The sequence below is a fragment of the Natrix helvetica genome (assembly GCF_964273705.1).
Source record: "Natrix helvetica genome assembly, chromosome: 1".
In the NCBI taxonomy this organism is placed as follows: domain Eukaryota; kingdom Metazoa; phylum Chordata; class Lepidosauria; order Squamata; family Natricidae; genus Natrix; species Natrix helvetica.
In genome coordinates, this window is record NC_138548.1 from 256,023,621 (window position 1) to 256,044,983 (window position 21,363).

A 21,363-nucleotide genomic window follows, 5' to 3' on the forward strand; every position below is an offset into this window, starting at 1 on the left:
TTATTTTTAAATCTAAAGGTTAGAGTGTAATTATCGTGTGGATTTTTTCCTCTTTTATTAATGTTATTTCATGAATTAAAAAAGAATTTTGACTTCTCAAGAATTGCTAATATTTTAAATAATCTATTCACGGAAATTGCTTTATTTATTGCACAATTAGCATCTGTGCATGTTAAATTGGTACTTCAGTGATGAATTTTTGAGCTGAAAGACATCACACTAAATTAGCAATTATAGCATGCTGTGGGCATATTTTTTGCCCTGTATGCCTCCAAAATTGCAGTCCTCTGTTGTTGAAGAATGTCCCAGGTACCCTGGGAAAGATCAAGCTTTCCTTTCCCCCAGATAGATAAATCTAAAGTATTTCATCTTAGATCCTATGGCACCTATACCTTACAGTTCTAACATCAAGAAAAGCATAAAGGAAGCGGAACTAAAATGTGTTTTAGATCCCACACGTCTCGAACTTGGGAGCACGGAAAGAGAATGTATGTTATCCCTGAAGCTACTGTGCACAATTTCCCTAGAAGGGACATTTTTTAAAAAAAAATGGAGAAGGGAGAAAGCAGAATGCCATTCTTCTCTCTGTTTGTATGCTAGCATAAGCCTATCAAGGCTTTGATAAGGTGGCTCATACACCTAGAGATCTCTCCATGGACTCAAAATAACCCGTTCTCTTCACTGTAAGGACCTTGTACATAATGATGTCCTTGCCCAAGAAAATTCAGAAACTCACTTGATTATTTTATACTTGGATCCTGAGCAAAGGGCTAAGATTCCAGCTCCAGTGCCAATGACCAAGTCACCCACTTTCAGCAAAAGCAAAGCTGTGACTCCCTAAGAAAAGGCAAGATGAAGACATTTAAATTATTTAGATGCTAAACAAATCACTGAATTTATATATATTGATAGCTTAATTCAATATAGTATTCCTCTTGCTCACCAAGATGGCATGTAAGCAACTGAGTTTATGTTTGATCAGTAATCGTCTATCAAATCTATTGAGATCAGCTGTTTTGTTATCTTGCTATACAAATATGTCATACAAAAGATCAGTCATTCCCTAAAGCTAAGCATGTATATACTTCAAATGTTATGCATCTGTGGCTCTTCTCTAAGACTAATTTAATTTAACAGTCCTGAACAGTAATCATCTTACTTTTTACAAACTGAGGCTGAAGCACAGTGACTGAATGATTAGTCAATAAGGAGTGAATTTTCATGAGTACCAATCTAGTTTATCCTTCAGATGGATGGATAGACATATTTCTGCAATATTTATGTCACCTTCGGTTATGTTCAAGCTTATGTGCAGAAATCATTTAAAATAAAAATTTATAAACCAAGAGTGAATAAGCACACACATAATAGCATTAAGTCATTTTAGAAGGAGTTAAAGATATCAAATAAAGAAAGATGTTTAGAACTTTATCTTTAATGCACTAACTTTTATGACACATAGATTCACACAACCTATAAAAACCTAATATATACAATGGGTTCTTTCAAATGGCAATTTTACACTAGTGGAAAGCATTTTACTTGTGCATAATGAAACATTTGCTTTTTATCAATGCCACCCTCCTCCAAAGTTCTGTGGAAGGTCAGGTATCTGGAAATTTTTGAAAGCTATAATAGGCAAAAGTATTAAGTATAAGTATAATCTTTATTGTCATTGTACTTAAATACAACGAAAATGATTAACGTTAACGTTCTGCTTTAAGCTTTCTTATGGCACCACAATCACTGTTAATAAAACTTTCTATCAATTCATACAAATACAAAACTTAGTTCAAACAAAATAAAAATTGGAGCCAATAAATGTTTTTAGGAGGGGGAATAGTCCATAAGTGATGCTAAAATTATGGAGGCCCTATTCCCATTTCCCATTGAATTTCCCATGGATGGCAAAAGCCCACAGAGAGAAACTACTGGGAAACCAATGTACAGCCAGGCTGAGAAAACATGTGGACTTTAAAATGTCTAGATTTCAAATTGTGTAAACAGGTAAGGAACAGTTAAGTTTTCAATCTAGCCCTGGCAAGATTGTTCTAATCAGTTGCCCCAACTAGGTCAGCAGTTTCTGGACAGTTGTCCAAAAAGGAGTCCTAACTTTAACTTGCATAAAATATCTTAACAGAAGTTAGCTGTAGCCAGTCTATATCCAGAAGAGGCTGTAGCTGGCGAAAGATACTTTGCTGGATCTTCGGTAACATCTAAATTTCCAAGGGCTCACAGTTTGCAAAATTTTAAAGGGAGCATGAATGATTCAAAAGAAGTTGAACTTCAGTCTCTTGAATGGCCCTCTTACCCAAATACCTCCATCTTATTTTAGCTTCGATTTAATGGCCCCAGTTCTAGTCACTGATTCAACCATTTCACTAAATTAGATGTATAAATCTGCCAGAGTGCATATGGAAAATAACAAAGGAGAGGTAAAGATCATGGAATACTCCTGCATGCATCCATTAGTTCTTTATTAGTCTTTCTCAAACTAGTATGCTTCAAATGTGAATTATATGTCCACCAAGCCCAAACACTTTGTCCCTACTAGCTTTAGAGAGATGAAAGTTACAAGCCAATAGAATGTAAGGTTGAACATGACTGATTGCGTATTGTGACTTGCATCTCCAAACAGGCATTGCACAGGTTCTAGAAGCTTGTGAGTAAAGATAGCCATGCTATATTATCATTTGTCAGTGCACAATTTCAGATGTAGCATTTTTATTTGATAACATATGTACAAGCTGCAAAAGACACTAACAACATTATCTTTTATTACCTTTTGGAAATGAATTTGTGAATCATGAAAAAAGGCAGACAATAATGACAGAAGTCCATTATAGCTATTTGCATAAAGATTGTTGTCATTATATGCTTTTAAAAATAATTTCCCAAATCAGTTTAATCAATTTATCTCAGTACTTGTGTCTGAGTTGCATCCAATTATCCTTTCCAGAGCTGTCTTAGCAAATAGCACTCACAATGAGCTTCCTTCCTTCCTGATCATCTTGATTTTTTTTTGATAGATACTATTTTCAGCGACAGAATTCCTTCACTATCCACAAATTTAGCAAACTACATAAACCTATATCAGTAAAGCTCCATGCTTCTAGCTGAACTGAATAGCTTTCATTTCTTTCCAACTACATTTAACACTTCTACCCAGCCTATTTCATCATCATCTACTCCGTTATATTGCAAGGGACCACCTATAACAGCACTGTATCATCAAGAGGATGCCTGTAAAGGATGATCTCTTTAAAATTCTGCTATGGAAATGTCCTTTTAAAATGAACAGATGTTCATGTTCATATGAGGTTACACCTATTAGGGTGGAATTCAGCTTTTGTTCTAATAGTCTGATGAGGAATGCTCTTTTCCTTCAGCAATTATCCAGCAGCAGGATTATCTTTGAACACAAAGCTTTCTTAGGGGGATCAAGCATGCTTTAGAAATCTCTAAACTATCAACTGCCCATCCACCCTGTCTTAATCCACTGCAGCACAGTAATCAGGTGAGTTTGAAATGTCTTCACAGCTTTGCCATGTAACAGGTGATAAACTAAGAAGATCTCTATTGACAGATTTTGACTACATTTGGAGATACAGCTTTAACTGCCCTAGGCACACCAATTTTAAATAACTTGGATTCAAGGGTTTTTTTTATTCCATCAAAAATATACTTCAGTTATCATTTTTTCCAACAAAATCTACTGCCAACAGATTAATTTCAAGGTTGTTCTATACATCGCTGCTAATAGATAGGCAGCTATATAATCTATAATGGTGAGAATGCTCAGCAACTTATAGCAACGATGCAGTGCTTTGCTTTCTACTTTATTATGCCCCTTGTGAGTTAAACATAAAGGCTGCTGGAAGGTTTAACATTTATTTTATTATTTACCTGTTACACAAAGAAATCCTAGTCTTGATTGCACAGGACATCTTCCAAGGCAAAATGAAACTCACTTATTTCCCTGCAGGAAATATAAGCTCTGCATCCCATATTCTAATTACTTTCACTCAAGTGGTTTAACGTAATGTAAACACCTCCATAAACCTTTTTTCATAGCAAACAATCATTTCCCTTCTGTGGGAATAACTAAGGTAAGTAATCAGCATTTAAAGGAGTTTTATTTTACTGATTTCAAAAAGATTTTAATGATCACAAGATTTACAGTACACTGAAAAGTAATTTAAAGGGTGTAATTTCAAGAGATGTATTACATGTCTCTACATTCTGCATTTATCCTTTGAACTAAGCTATGTTTCCTTAACCATGGTTTGTTGAATAAGGCAAAAGCTTATTATCAGTGATTGTTTGGCCAATTCTTCATTTGTGTTTTTTTTCTTTTTAGCTGTTACTGTTCCAGAGTTCTGTAAAGGTTTGGACATGACATAAAACCAGACGAGGAATAAGACAAGAAATTATAAGTAAACCATATGTCTCATAATGTATCTCAACACTAAGTCACAATTATACTCTATAAACCCAAATCTTGATTCCACCTTCCACTAATGTAATGACAGAATCTCACTGATTTTAATAAAAGTGGATTATATTGAGTATTAGGGGTGCAAAAGAAATCCATTATGCATTTGAATGGCTTTTGTTATCTCACAAGTGTTCTTTTCAAATCATCAAAACACATTTTCAATAATAGAGGAAAATATGCAGCTCACAGTCAAATGTCTATAATTTTTAGGCATTTGGAATTTATATAATGAACTCTGCCAACTCTAGAAGTGTATAGTTTGAAATAACCAATTACATTAATTCCTTAGTGATATTGCTCCATGCCTAAAACCAGCAGCTGAACATTATACAATATATTTCACGCCTTTACAGAAATGCACTTATTTATATCAATGTTGTGTTATGTAATACTGCATATGAGTTCATGGATTGATTTGCATCACTTTTCACACCTTCAAATCTTTTCCTGTTGCTTCTTATAAAAATTGCAGATAAAATTCAACATTCATCTCCTATCAATGTTTTTTTAGATCCACTGAAACATAATATTATCTGAGGAGTAGAGCATAATGAATGACCACTAATTTGCAGAGATCAAAACATCCATATAAGAATTATGATTGAGCAATTTCAATCATTTTTTGCATTGAAAACATAGCCTTTGGGGGAACAAAATCACTTATTTTCCTTTCATTTGTTTCTTTCAGTGTATATTGGTGCCGTTCCTCATACTAAAAATAAGTTGGAACAGCTATGAAAATAACGCAGAATAGATGAATAACAAATTTAAGAAACCAATTTAAATTTCTCCTCATCTAGTGCTTGCTATTTTGATAGAAGGAGGGTCAATTATACAGTAAAGCTGAAGAGGTTTTTTTAGTATTCCATTCCCTCTTTAAAATAGGTCTTCTGTCGGTAATGATTTGAACTAATGTGTCTTGGGTTTTTAATTCCAGGGAAACCAGGGAAGAAATATTAAAAAATAATTTGAAAATTGTGTGGGGAGAATTGTGTTTTCTCATGGAGCTCAGCTGTGATGTTCTGTTCTTTTTCTCTTCTATACTTCAATAAGCTATATTAATCAATCTCAAATATACATGAATTGACTCCAGAGGATACTCTGTACTATCCATGTGCTGTATATATTCATAGGTTGCATATGCTGGACTATTCAGCAGATAAGTTAATGACTCACCCTATTACAAACATGTATTACAGTTGTACTTGCATCCTTAATAATTAGATTCTAAGGTCAAGAATCATCATCTGCCTTCATAATTAAAATACTGTCCAAGGGTTAAAGTTGTACAATTATATAAAGATTTAACAGTAAATACAAGATCTAATCTATCATCATTAGCCAGTTGTATTCAAGATGGAAATTGCAATATGAAGTTTCATGCAACAGCCTCTTACTCTTCTGCTAGCTTGGATATCACCAAGACTAGTTCTCTATTTCTTCTCATTTCCCATTTTTTATGGCAGAAGGATTCATAAGATACATGCACAGGTAGTCCTCAACCTGCGACCACAACTGAGTCCCAAATTTATGTTGCTAAGTGATTTGTCAAGTGAGTTGCCCCATGCTATGACTTTTCTTACCACATTTGTTAAGTGAATCACTGCAGTTGTTAAATTAGTAACATGCTCTTTAAGTGAGTCTGGTTTCCCCATTCACTTTGCTTGCCAGAAGGTCACAAAAAGGTGATCGCATGACCCCGGGATGCTGCAATTGTCATAAATGTGAGTCAGTTGTTAAGCATCCAAATATAAATCACGTGACCATGGGGATGCTGCAATGGTCATAAGTGTTAAAACGGTCAGAAGTCATGTTTTTCAGTGTCATTGTAACCTTGAATGGTCACTAAGTGGACTGTTGTAAGTTGAATCTCTGAACTAATGCATATTCCTTTATCCCACGGGTGTCAAACTCTCTGGGTTACATTGATGTCACGTGACTTATCACGACTTTTTTGGTTTCACGGAGCTGGGGTGGGCGTGGCTTGTGTGTGACCCATCCGGTCCATGGGCTGACAGTTTGACACTCCTGCTTTATCCATTGCTTTATACTAATGGACATTGTATGTCAATAATGGAGCACACCTGGATGCAAACCATGAGTAAAATAGCTTTTTTTCATGAAAGGGCTGTATATTCCATTCCATGTATGGAATTTTATTTTTCTTCTTGCATCAATTGCATTTACTTTTAATTTTCAAACTCTGTCTTTTTCCAAGGACAGGCTGTCTGAAGCATCCAGAACAGTGCTACAAGTCATTTATACCTTCATTACATCCTGGGCTGCTTGGGAAATTCTGAGTTTTTTTCTAGTAGTGAGCTACTTACCATTTCTGAAATTGGAAATACATTTCTAAATTATTTTTTGCTTTCTCCTTGTGTTCCAGAACATGGAACATGGAAGACATTTCTGAGAATGTCTGCAGGTTAGAATAATACAAGCAAAACTGTCTTAGAACAATAACCTGAGCTTCTTTAAATAAATTTTTTAAAAGTATGACTTGTTTTCCCTGCTGCATTTTTAAAATGAGGATGAAGTTACTGAAATGGGAAAATCCCTGCTGCATTTTTAAAATGAGGATGAAGTTACTGAAATGGGAAAATCAAATGAAATCAGACAAGTTGCTGGCCATATCATTACCTTGAGTATATGGTACATCACCAGGAAAAAACCTTTGATTTGTATTGGCCAAAGTAGACCTGCTGATGAGCAGGAATATCTTCATTAGGAAATGAAAACCCCTCTATATAAGTTACCATATCCTCTTCTGTGGGATGAATATGGAATTAAGAGAGCTTCTGTTTGAATTATGTATTCAGACAGAATTATCTTTACTTGATTATTTGAATTGTTCCACTGACTTAATCTTTCTTATCTCTCTGAACACACAAGACTCTCCAAAGGTGCAGGGCCCCATCTCAATTCTTGGATTTTTTTAAAGTTAAAAAGTGAACTACAGTGCATCGAACAAAGGATTTTATTTCTCCCTCTGAATTGTTGAAAATGAATTATGTTGCTATTATTACGTTTATAGTCTAAGGACAGAGTGAATACATAGCAGTGAGTGAAATGTCAACTAAGTAAGACTTAGGTAAATCAGGATCAGTTTTTGATAAAGAAACTAGATGTCAGGAAGAACAACTGAAACAATCTGACAGAACAGAATACAAAATGCACAAATGGGAGAATGTTTAAGGAGATATTTAAAACATTAAAAAAGGAAAAGTAAGAAATAATTTATTAAAAATGCCCTTTAGAATCTGGATTAGAATCCAGAGGTTGGGTAAAATATATTTAAAAGAAAAGGGATTATGATGACGATAAAAAATATAAATGAATTGCCATTACCCAATATTGAGCAAGATAAAAAGAATTGTTTACAGCCAGCAAGCTGAAGTATGAGCTAATTGGATATGGGGCCATGAAAACCATGACAAGATTTCCCATATTGTTGCTAAGAAGAGCCATATGGTATGGATTAAGAAGCATTTATTCTGTCTCCAGTGTTATTTTTCCAGTCTGAACTTCATACATCTGTACTCCAAAATAATATTTGTCCTATATAGATTTCTGGTATAGATGACAGAGATAATATGTTATTGGCACTGGTATGTTTTCTCTTCCCCACCAAAATCTAAGCTTAACCCTTGCTGCTGATTTTAACATCTAATAAAAAGTCCCACTACTTGTGGACTTTTAATGTCATATTAAGAAGTGACCATTAGCACACCGAGATATTGAATGTTAGGCTATTAGCCTTAATTAGAATAACCTGACACTATTTTCTTCCTCGTTTTCTTTTTCTCATTGAAATGTTGGGTTTTCTGTTCATGCCAGTTATGCAAAGTCCGTATTTTAGCCTGGTTGATATAGTTTTTATGAGTGGTTTAGTTTCAATTTGAATGCATTTGCTAGGGATGTTTCAGCGTTATCAATGCTGATTATGTTTTTACTTTGGTGTGAACTGCTATGGTTTCAATTAGATTGCAGCAGTAGTGCAAACTGGAATAAATAAATGAACAAATAAATAAATTTTGCCAACAATGGGGAGAAATTTCCCAGTGGGATTGCAGCCAGCGGAGGTACATTAACTTGCAACCGTTGGAGGCAAATGACAATACATGTACTTTCTGAATTCCTTACCAGCTCATTGAATGCTTGTAAGGAAACCAAGACCAATATGAAAAATGACACAAAATCTATCCAGTTTGCTAGGTTTTTTAAATCATTCATTCACATATGCTAATGAGCACAATACTTTACATCCCCCCTGCTGTAAATTGCTACAAGTATTCTGCAATATCATTTTACTGGCAGATCACCTGTTCTGCATATAAAAATCTCAGCTTGGGCCCCTGGCACTTCCAATTAAAAGAAGGAAGAATAACAATGTTAGCAGCCCTTGGGCAAAATGTTATTTATTAGATTTACCCTTCATGCAAAAGCTCAAGGCAGCATACATAAGCACTTCCTCCTCCCATGGTTTCCCACAACATCCCTCAGTATATTGAACTGAGAATGTGTGAATGGGCCAAATTCACCCAGTAAGCCTCTGTGGATGAGGTAAACCACAGCCTTGGTCTCCTAGCTAAATAATTTAATCGTTACACCACACTGGCCTCAAAATTATCAGAAAAATGTTGTCAGTCAGAACTGACAGTAAGAAATTAGATGGGCAAGCGATCTCCTTGAAGGTTGAAGCCCCTTGATGTCCCCAATTGTTAGTATTTATGTTTTATTATGCAACACTATGATTGAAGGAGACTTGTTCAAACATCTCGGATTTCATCAAGAATATCCTTCTAACACAGTAAGTGGTCGAGAAGGAAAGAAAAAACAAAATGAACTTCCATTAGGTAATTCGAAAACAGCTACATCAGAGAGTAGCTCATCCCAAGGGCTACTAACGTTGTTATTCTTCCTTCTTTTAATTGGAAGCTCACTCTGTGATCCAGTAAAAAATAGCTCATAAAAAAGAGTCATAAGCTTTGCCAATAGCTAGATGGCTAGAATTTTATCAGCCTTTCCATTTAACTGACATCTGCTGAAATTTAGCTGCTGTTGTATTTAACTTATGATACTTATAATATTGTCTGCATGACTTTGCTCTCTTTAAGAAAAAGCTGGAAAACAGCAACCACTTACCAAGCTGTGTTTATCCTTTATTGGGCCAAAATTACTCATCAGTGTGCTTTTTGTATTGATTTTGAGGATATCACCAGTGGATGTGCCAACATAGAAATAGCTGTCATCATCTGCCATCTAGGGAAGTTGAGGAAATGGGTTAAAAACCATGCTTCACACTGTTCATTGGGGTGAGTTAACAGCTTTGATATTCTATAACGTAAATTCCCTGCCTTATTTATACCTGACTTACAGGAATAAAAATTGGATGTCATCGCATATAAAAGGACCTAGATACCAACTATCTGATGTTATGTGTCTATTTCCTTGTTTTATACTTGTCTGCTGTATGCCTCACCTTCCACAAATCTTTTATTGATGATTTTTGAAAATTTACTAATCATCGTTTAAGGAAAAAGCAATCATTCATTTAAAATAAAGGTGTTCTGGATACCATTGCAGACACACACAAAATGAGTAAAATCTCACAAGATTGCTTGGCCATTCTTGCTTGAAATCTCAAATCCCAGGATTCCATACAAGAAAGCCAAACCCTTATAAAATTAGATGAGGCCACAAGATGATGGCCCTAAATAAAATTGAATTAATGTTGGGATCTCATAAGACTAGTACCAAAATCCTCACAGCATCTCACTGCCCACTTGTTTATACAATAGTACTCAAAAGCATTAAATGACAATGTAAGGATCCACATAAAGAAAAAAAAAGCTGGGAACTATTTATTTAACATAAGCTTGGCAATAAAAGCAATTGCAACATTGAATAAAACACAATAAAATTAAATTAAAAGGTCTAGACACACACAAAGGTCATTGCTTTCACAAAGACGACACTTCCAAAGTAGGGCACCATTGCAAAAGACTAGCACATGGTCCTTCTATAAGTTCAAAATATAGCAAGATCCAGCAGTAGTGTCGCATTATAATTATGCTTTAACATATAGGCAGAACAAAAAGGAAAAGGCACTGGTGACTTTGATTAGACTTTTCACAGACAAGGCTGGGGCCTCATCCAGAATAAACAAACAAACAAACAAATAAATGAAGCTCAGGTCCTTTAAGATCACTGAAGCAAGACAGAATTAGGAAATACTTTTAGTATTTCACTGTTGAAATACTTTTACAATAGTGAGGCAAAAACAACGTTTGGCTTGCTTCCAGCTTCCTGCACTACAGATAGGATTCTGGTTTGGAACAGACTTCACAGTATGATTTTTTCTCCTGTTAAAGATTCGGCAATGAAAAGTTTCATGCGGCTGGCCATAGGCTGTATTTTTGAGTTTGGGTCTTAGTTACACCATGTATTACTCTGTTCCTGAGAAGATGGTTGAGAACAGAGGCATAGAATTAAATGTACCTCCTAGGATACACCAAGCCGCTTGACTCTGCAGTTATATCTTCCAGAAAAATCATTTCAAAATGTATTTGTAATAATCATTTCAAAACGGAATCATGTTGGCTCGGTGGTTAGAATGCAGGATTACAGGCTGACTCTGCCCACAGCCAGGAATTCAATCCTGGCTATCTTAAGGTTGACTCAGCTGTCCATCCTTCCTAGGTCAATAAAATGAGGATCCAGATTGTTCAGGGCAATATGCTGATTCTGTACCCCACACAGCGAGGGATGTAAATCACTGTGGGGTGATATAGAAATCTAAGTTCTATTACTATTGCTGAGTCTGTTACTTTTGTTGGTTCTTATTGGTGCTACGGTTAGTTATGGTATCTCCCTCCAAAGATTTGAATTGTATCTAAGAGGGAGGTGACAGCCAATGACTTTGGACACATTTCATCCTACTGAATTAGATGTTTAAAGTCAAATGCACTTCTCCAAAACTAAGTAGATCTTCTATAAATTGTTCTTTTTTTCTTTTTTCTTTTTCTTTTTTTTGTTTACCTGACTCAATTTTTACACATACTATAAATCACAGATCAGTAGATATCTTACCATGGCACAAGCAACTACTCTTTTCAGCTGCCCTGTTTGACACTCAGTTGGTCGGATTTTTCTGTTGGGTAAATCCAGTTCCCATACTCGAATAGTTCCACTGAAGCCAAAGGATGTATTTCATTATTAACTCAAGATAGATTTACATCATACAAAACACTTTGCTGCAGAACTAAAAGATGCATTTACTGTTTCTCTTCTGGACTACCAAAGTCACTTATCCTAACTTCAAGAAAGTAGGTGACAACTTAATATATGCCAAGAGATTGTGTTGGGAGTCTAAATATTTTCTATTTCTGTGAGTGAAATAGCTTCATTATATGATTGATTAAAGCAGTTTGGAAAAGAGTGAAATATCTCCTGACTACAGCACTGGTAGTTCTCATTTAGTGACCATAATTGGGGTCAGCAACTCAGTCATTTAGCAAAGCGGATGCTAAGTGAAACCACGATTATGCTTATAATCTTATTTCAGCTTTCCTTCATTTTACAGAATTCTGAAGGTCATAAAAGTGAGCGTGGGTGGCAAAGTTAATTTTTTATCACCGTCATAACTGTAAGCAATTACTATACAAGATAGTTGCTAAATGAGGACTACCAGTATTGAGCACTAGCAAACTACAACATTTTTGATGGGAGCTTTGTGCAATTAGTTGATGTAAGTAGGAATTATTCAGATACAGCAAACCCCAAAGGAACCAATGGTTACTAAAGCTGATGATGGCACACTAGGAATGGTAAAAGACAATTTTCCTCCAAAAATAGAATGCCATGGAGTAGGACAATTTTACAATGATTTTTGTATTCCACAAGTTTCAGCACAAACATTCTAGAATTCTTAAGGTAAACTCTTCTCATTAATCATATAATTTGCAAATTAAGCTTTTTTAAGATAGCTGATCAGTAAAACAGATCTGAGGAAATCTAAGTAGTGCTGGAAATCCAAAGCACTGCAAAGGCAAAAAGGCGTTTTGACATAAACATAGCAAGGCATTGCAATTTCACAGCAGCTGGGCAGAAGATGGTCCTAGGAAAAGGGACTGCTGCTTTAAAGAGTTGCAAGTAAGTGCTACAGTCATACGAACCCTCCCCCGCCCCCCCCCCCCACTGAAGCACTTTCCCTTCAGAACTGCATGCTCATAGAGTCCACTTAAGTGTCCTGCAGGACATTCAGAAACCTGTTTCACTGTCTAGCAATAATAAAGAAAAAAGCATGGATATCTTTGGCTTCATACATTTTCCATTGTAGGTAATCCTCAACTTATGACAATAATGGAGCCTGCTCATTACAGTTGTAAGTCATGACAGTCATAAAGTTGAGTAATCACATGACCAACTCAATTTTATCATCTTTCTTTCAGTGGTTGTTAAGCAAATTAGCAGTTATTAAGCAAACCCATTGTTTGTTATGCAATGTTCTTGCAGAAGACCAGAAATTCTGGTTTTGGGCAAAAATGTTGTACACCATGGCCATTAATTGTGGCCCAGTTACTGAGTGCGCAAAATGTGGTCATGTGACCCTGGGGGAAGGCCATCCACTGGAACTTCAGAACCAGATTACAAGTACCTCTTGGGAGGTGTCCATCCTAACTTCAAGGAGTTGCTAAGTGACCAGTCAAAAATCAAGGTCTACCTGTGAGTAACTTGGGGACAATGCAATTAACAGTAACAGTACATTTTTAAAGAAATGAATTTGATAGCCTTTCCTCAAAAAGAAAGCCATACTTTCCCGCACTGATGAACATCTCATCCTTGCAGTTGGAATATACCAGTGTGGTTGGGTTACCAGCACTACGAGCAGAAGCAGGACTACCACAGATGGCTTCTTTCTTTTGGACACTCCACACCACAATGCTGTCAGAAGAACAAGAGATTTGTTTGTCTTCAGTGAACAGTTGTTTTGAACTTGATACGATTGTGCTTCGAGGAGCATTTCTCCCAAACAAACACAGTTGTAGCTGTATTGGGTCTAGTTACTATGCAGACATTCCTCGGTGGAATCCAATTGCCTCAGAGTTTTGCTTGCTATGGATTTATTACTTGGAACCCTGAAACATTAAGGAGGTCTAGAAGTGCTCTGTGGGGTTTTATTTTAACCCATTTTCCAGTCCCACTTTTTATGAACGTTTATGAAGTTTTCCAAATCAAATGAATTGCCTCACTTACCAGATGAGAGGCGAGAAAACGGGCTGAATAGAAAAAGAAGAAGGGAATAGAAAATATTGTAACACTTTGATTGCTCATTCATTTCATGCCAATCTAATGACTTATTCATACAACACGGTAAGCCTTAATTGCTTAGTTAACAGTGTGGTGAAAGGTGGACATCTCACACTAGCTAAACTGTAAAAATAAAACAGTATTTATAGTGGGTTTCAAGAACCAATTAGTAGCTTATCATACATATCACATGAATTTTGGCTACAAAATAAATTCCCAATTTATGTGAGATGGTCAATGAATCTTTCTCAAGAAACAGAGATGGTCGAAAAGGGTACTGGATTGTGAATTTCTTTTGATTGCCATCTGTCACGCAGTTCCTCATTTAACTTTTCAAGTAGTTGGGGCAGGGGAGGGGAATTAGGTCTCTCCCAGCCAATATAGATTGGTTATCAATGCAATTAAAGCCTTTGCAGAAAAGAAGCCAATCACAATTTCACACTGCTTCCAGTTGCCCCTGAAAAAGCAGCTGGGGTATCTATCCCTGGCAAACAAAAGTTGGGTACCACAAACCAGTGCAGATCACTGCAAGGAAAAATGTATATCATCATCAACAGAGCACCCCAGGAGAACATCTCTCATCTATGCTTTATAATAAAGATGGGGCTTTGTGAGGCCACATCCAATATTTGGTTGAACTGATTCGTTGATAGGCATGTAGTTGATTTAAAGCAACTGACATGTACACTGAAATACAATGCAGCATTTTCCCCAAGTTAAATCTTGTTCTTATAAATTTATTGGATGAGAATAAATCTCATCTGCCCTGTTCACTGGCGTGTCATGCAGTAACAATCTTTTGTTCGTAGAATTTATAATCCAGTTCAAAAATTAAATATGGCCAGCCACAAGTGGAGAATATTGACAACATATTGATGTTTTTGAATAAGCACACTGCAAATAAAAAAAAAGTACTTCCCATTATTAAATTGAAGCCAATACAGGACATACATTTTCATTATCTCACTTCATTATATCCAAACCGAAATAATGCAATATGCTATTTATTTGCTTTTTGTTTCAAATGACATGCATCTTCTATACAGAAATACTGTTCTTGGTAATAAGCATAATGTACAAAATAAGCATCTACCAAGTCCATATAACTTATAACCCAACAAGCCAGACACAGTTCTAACAATCCTCTCATTTTCACAGTTCAGGTTACAGAACATCTAGCATAGCACAAAATATAGCTGGTAAGTTGCATTCAGCTAAGTAAGCTTGCCTGGACAATTATATTTGTATTTAATCCCTGATAATGATATTCTCATTTCCTCTTTCTCTCAAAAATTCACAAATTTTCTTCATGAATTGCAAACCTAATGGGAAAGGGAGAGTAGGCAAAAGATATACAGAGAAAAATATATTATGCTTCTCAAAGTCTGCAAAGACCAGGCAAAAATCATTAAAAGATGCATCACGCTGCTCCTAAACGATGGATTCACACTTCAAACTTGCTGCATCATTCTACAGTTACAAATCAACTCTTGTCAATTTGCTTTGTCATTTCAAATGATCAGTTTGAATAGTGGTTTTTTTAAAATCATTACAAGTAGTTCTCACTTTACCAACCACAATTAGAACTGGCAACTGTCACTAAGTGTTGTGGTCACTAAGTGGAAAAATCACATAACTGTGCCAGACTTACAGTGTCACTTCCACATCCATTGTTAAGCAACTTACCACAGTTGTTAAGCAAGACATTACTTGACCATGACTTGCTATTTCACTTCCAAATTCTCTGTTAATTTTGCTAATTGAAAGTTTGCAGATAGTTATTATATGACCAAGAGACACCATGATGGCCTAAATGCAAGAATTGGTTGCAAATCTGGCTTTTTAAAAACTCTCATAACTTTGAATGGTTGCTAACCAGAGCAGTCAGTAAGCAAGGACTACCTGTAATCCTATTACTTTGCACATTCCCTTGGAATATGTAGGGAGAGACAGAAAGCTGCAAATGATCCTGACAATGGAAATGTCTGCTAGTGTATATGCAATAAGAAACCTACAAATGGCACAATACCATATGCCATTTCATTTTCATATTGGGAATACATTAAAATTGGTTTTATTTTGAGCATGATGTCCTACCCTCTCTGCAAAATTGCTGTTTCAAGTGCAAAGTAAGCTACATTGGCCTTCTGAATTTTTTTTTTCTCCAGAACATTTTGGAAATTGAGCATAAAATAAAATGTTTTGCATAGCTCTGCTACATTGATCTTCAGAAAAAGACATGATTTGGGAAAGATGTTAATATTATCCGCAACAACATTTGAGGGGTGAAACTCCACAGCAAAGGAATCATGACGGAGAGGGAGAAAAGTAACTAGATCTTACTTTGATTCAAGACAGGACAGTAGTCTTCTCTATATCTGATTTCTGACTTTTTTAGAAAAAATAAGAAAAGAGAAGGCAACATATGTTTAAAGGAGTCTTACCTCCCATCATCTTGGCCTCCCAGTGAAATCAGGTAAAGATCATTTGGAGAAAATGCCAGATGTTCGATTTTACCCTTGTGAAGTGACAGCCGAGACAACATCTCCTTTTTGCTGTAGTCCCATAAAATGATATCAGCCTGGGGTAAAAATATAAATATGTAGTCTAACAGCATTACTTGGGGAAAAAACTCAAGTTTGTTACAGAAAAGCTATTTGGATCCTAAATTCTAGGTTTAAAGGCCATAAAGTTGTTTTTTCCGCATACATCATTTCAGGCAGTCTTTTGAACAGTTGCAATTTTATTGAGACAGAAAAGCTCAAATGGAAGTATAACTTAGCCAAGCATATCCCATTTCTGAGACAAATAGCAGGCTCAAAAATAATGTATTAATACAAGGCAATCGAAGGGCCTGATGTGATCTACCCACACTATTAAATACTGCAGTACTAGCTATTCTTCTATCCAGATGGGTATACAAAAACAACAAAGCATTATTGGCTACTAAATCAAAACCTTTTAAATGATTTGCTCAAAGTCATACCGATCCTATGCTATGAAGCAATTCAAAAATTAGTATTGAACTAAACCTGCCTTTCCCCTAACAGATCCATAAAAGACATTGTTTAGAAGGCAGTCATTTCTCCTTTTCTAAACTGGAGGTGGGAGAGCAAGAGGTAAAATTCAATTTCCCAGGAAATGTGTTCCAGAATTTGGTTAGCTATACTGTATGGAAAAAGGGCCATTCTTGCAGGTTTCAGAAAATGGGATAATTTTAAGGAAAATCTCTGTTGTTGAACGTATTGTTGTATAAAGGTAAAGGTTCCCCTCACACATATGTGCTAATTGTTCCTGACTCTAGGGGGCGGTGCTCATCTCTGTTTCAAAGCTGAAGAGCCAGTGCTGTTCGAAGACGTCTCTCTGGTTATGTGGCTGGCATGATTAAACGCCGAAGGTGCACGGAATGCTGTTACCTCCCCTCCAAAGGTGATCCCTATTTTTCTACTTGCATTTTTTACATGTTTTCGAACTACTAGGTTGGCAGAAGCTGGGATAAGTAATGGGAGCTCACTCTGTCACGCGGTACTAGGAACTCGAACCGCTGAATTGCTGGCCTTTCTGATCGACAAGCTCTTTTTTGTTGTTGTATTGCATAGGTTTACATAAAAGAGATGCTGTTCCTCAGTCAGTCAGAGCCAAGTTGCTTCAAGTTTTAAGAGGTAAAAACAATATTTTGAATTGTGTCCAGAAAGTAACTACAGATACAAACTATCTGTATCATTCTGGTGTTGTGTACAAATCAACAACTGGCTGCAACATTTTGCATCAATTGGACTTTTTAGATACCCTTCAGGAATAACCATCTATAAAATACATTATAATAATCTATTAATAAGTAGTCCTTAACTTGCAGCTGGAACCAGACTTTCCATTGCTAAGTAAGGTGGTTTTAAATGAGTTACACCCAATTTTACCTTTCTTTCCCAAGGTTGTAGAATTGCTGCAATTGTTAAGTTAAGTCATGGGGTTCTTAAGTGAGTCCAGTTTCCCACATTGACTTTGCCTGTTGAAAACTGGCTGGGAAGGTCACAAATGGTAATCACATGAACCCCCCCCCCCCATGCCACAACTATCATAAATATATTCCAGTTAGAAAGGACTAAAATTTTTGATCGTGATGGGGATGCTGCAAAAATCACAAGTGGGAGGACTGGTCATAAATCACATTTTTCCAGTGCTGTTGCAACTTTGAACAGTCACTAAATGAATGATTGTAAGATGAGAACTACCTTTAGTAATTACCTACTCAAAGCATGGATTAATTGTAAGTGAATCTGACCAACCCAGGAACAATCACAGTTGTCACATTAACTGTAACATGAAAAAATGCTTCTTCACAGTTATCACTGGGCAGAAATAACTGAAAATAAGGGAACAGCCCAATTTCAGGCCTACTTGTCAGTAAGACAAGTCAAAATATGCTGAATTTGATGTTTTATATAAGCTATTGTCTCTCTTCAACTGTTTTGCTTTCTCTGCACTAGTTTCACTATTTGAAGCTAATAATCTAGTTTATGTTTAGACAATTAAAATGTCATCTAAAATCCAACACTGGATTGATGCTAGCTGATATATAGATAATGCAGCAGGATTTTTCAGAAATATTCTGCAGGTGGTCCTTGTTTAATAACCACTTGTTCAGAACCCCTTCAAACACATGAAGGCCCTGAATGATTGGTAGTTACAAGTGGTCCTTGTAATAATGTTGGTCACAGTGTCATAATTGCCATTTCTGATTTTCTTTGCTGGCTTCCCACGAGCAAAGTCAATGGGAAAACTGGCAGGAGGACACAAAGGTTGGCAACAACATGATGTCTCTGCTTAACGACCAGCAGTGATTCACTTAATGATGACAATTAAAACTACCAGAATTTCCATTGCTAAATGAGAACTAACTGAACTTGTAATAGTGTGAACCCCAACTTGAAATCTAAATAGTTAATCAGAGTTGAAAGATCAGGCTTTAAAGCACGGGTGTCAAACGCATGTCGTCACGTCGTCACATGACGTATCGCAACTTTCCCTCCCTTTGCTAAACTGGCAGTGGAGATGGCCAGCGCATGACGCATCTGGCCCACGAGCTGTGAGTTTGACACCCCTGCTTTAAAGAATCATATTCTTCCCCGTTTAAACACTAGCATCCTTTAGGAATCAAGTACATTTTTAAAGGAAGCTTTTATCCACCTTAAAGCCCATGAACGTGATCTGACCGGAAGCCACATAACTTCCACTTGGAGAAACACTGACACAGGAGACATTGTTCGTGTGACCATGTAAAAAAGCTTGACCCGGAGTGTTTATGCTTTGAATAATGACTGTGCAACCCAGTGGATAGATAAGATGCTCTCGATCTGGATGGCAGATGAGACCAAAGGGAACATGTCCTGAAAACAAAAGAAATACAAAGATTATTATGTTACTAGAGGAAGAACGTCTATATACTATTAAAACTCTGGTGACTGTAATCTTTAACTGAGCAAAAGGGTGGATCCGAGGGCAAAACAATTTCAACCAAGGTACCTCAAGCAGGCCAACTTACAGAATGCATCCAAAATCCGGGACCCATAATTCTCGTGGAATTGAAATTTGGCAAATTTTATAAAACATTTTATGACGTAAATATTATTATAAATTTTATGACATAATACAAAACGACTAAAAAAATTGGTGTGGTCAGCGTCTGATGTTTGACCATATTATACAGCTCGCAGAAGCAGCAAGAGATTTATTCATGCAATTCATCAAGATATTTTACTGCTCTCCATTTTTTTAAATCAGTGCTCCTCCATTACTTGCTAATGCTTTCTGTTTTCTGATACTATACTCTGATTCTAACCCATTCTGCTATATTTTATACAAACATTAGAGGATAGATGATGTTAACTTTTAAGGCAGAACTTTGTGTTCAGATCTTTTTTATTCATATAGACTAGCTCAAAATCTACTTTCTCTATGACAGAGATCTGGGAGTCAATAAGATTTGGTACTTTGCTGTTTTACATTTGTTAAAAGCATTTTTACTATAAAATCAGTAGTAGTTCTCAGAAAAAAATGATATTCCATTCCACATGTTCAGCCTCAATGTAATTGAATAATGCAGTATAGATATTCAAACTTCCTATTCCAAATGTTGATTATCGTCCCAGTTTCCCCATCGACAGACTACATAAAGTTCTAAATATTATATTTTTGTTGTTTTTGTTCAGTACGTGAAGTAATCCTTATATAGAAGAGATAGCCACTTAAGTATTCATAGTTATGGCGGGCAGGATGGGAGGGGGTTTTTCTCACAGCTAGGAAGTACCGTGACTTCCCTGGTTGCCATCCCGATCTTTCCCTCTCTGTCCCCGGTACCATTGAAGCCAATGATCGCCTGAAGCTGAAGGCCTTCCAACTCCTCCGCCGACTCCGCTTTCTCGTTCGGGACAGTAGCCATGTCGCCGCCGGCACTTGTCACGGGCTCAGCTGTTGTGTATATACCGGTCGCTATGGAAACCGCGCAAGCGCGCAGAGGAGGCTCGACTCTCGGGGATACTCTGGAAGCCTAGATGGAAGGGGCGGGGCTTCTCTCGTTTCTAGGCTACCGAAGGAGCGCGGAAGAGGTGGGAATGGGGTAGAGTTGGAGAGCGGAGTTCCTGCACTTTTCCATGCTTGCTTGTAAATGAAATGAAGTAAATTACGAGATGCGCTATTTTCACTGTAAAGACCGCCAAGCCCAGTCCCCAGATTCTTAGGATGGCTGGCCGATCCACAGAAGCATTTAGAATAGAATAGAATAGAATAGAATAGAATAGAATAGAATAGAATAGAAATCAAGTGTGATTGGACACACAAAGAATTTGTCTTTGGTGCATATTCTCTCAGTGTACATAAAAAGACAAGGTACATTCGTGAAGAATCATAAGGTAGAACACTTAATGATAGTTACAAAAAAGCAATAAGGAAACAATATCAATATAAATCGTAAGGATGCAAGCAACAGAAGTTTCCGTCATGGGATTCCCATAGGTGGGAAGAGATGGGTGATAGGAATGATGAGAAGATTAACAGTAATAGTAATGCAGCCTTAGTGAATAGTTTGACAGTGGTGACGGAGTTATTTACTGGCTTCCAACCTGATTTTAAATTTGTGGTACTATGGCAGCAGCGAAGGAAGCAGCATCCGATCGCAGGGAGGGAAGTTATTACATTAAGTAGGAATGTATAAGGAGAGGGAGAAAAAAGGAGCAGAAAGTTGAAGAAGAAAGGAAAAAGAAGTAACTGGGGGTAAGGAGGAAAACACCAGCAAAGCAGCAGCGCAGCTAATGGCTGGCTGTACGCTGATTCGGAAGCAGCCGGCAACAGAGAATGATAAATCCAGCTCAGGAGCCCAACCAAGCAGCTCAGAGCTTGAAAAAGTGGCAACTGAGAGCAGCAAACTGGTGACTGAATGACAACAAGAAGAGAGGCTGTTGGAGGCAGAGTAAGGCTGGTGGAACAGAGTATATTTAGTAATTTCTTAGACTCCCTGATACTCCAACCTAGGCAGTCCGGCTCGAGGGGGCAGTCAG

At 36.8% G+C, this 21,363-nt stretch overlaps 1 protein-coding gene across 1 annotated transcript in view; it reads right to left on the reverse strand.

Moving 5' to 3' along the window:
• The window catches only part of CFAP52 (cilia and flagella associated protein 52), a 29,609-nt gene extending 9,341 nt beyond the window's left edge, over positions 1–20,268 (reverse strand). The window contains exons 1-7 of the mRNA XM_081937244.1: positions 20,168–20,268; positions 18,998–19,197; positions 16,255–16,391; positions 13,316–13,444; positions 11,591–11,690; positions 9,644–9,760; positions 737–837 (exon numbers count right to left, since the gene is read on the reverse strand). Of these exons, the coding sequence (XP_081793370.1) occupies positions 737–837; positions 9,644–9,760; positions 11,591–11,690; positions 13,316–13,444; positions 16,255–16,391; positions 18,998–19,197; positions 20,168–20,249 (866 nt within the window). The 5' untranslated portion in view covers positions 20,250–20,268. The remainder of the gene's footprint in view (positions 1–736; positions 838–9,643; positions 9,761–11,590; positions 11,691–13,315; positions 13,445–16,254; positions 16,392–18,997; positions 19,198–20,167) is intronic.
• Positions 20,269–21,363: the final 1,095 nt, after the last annotated feature.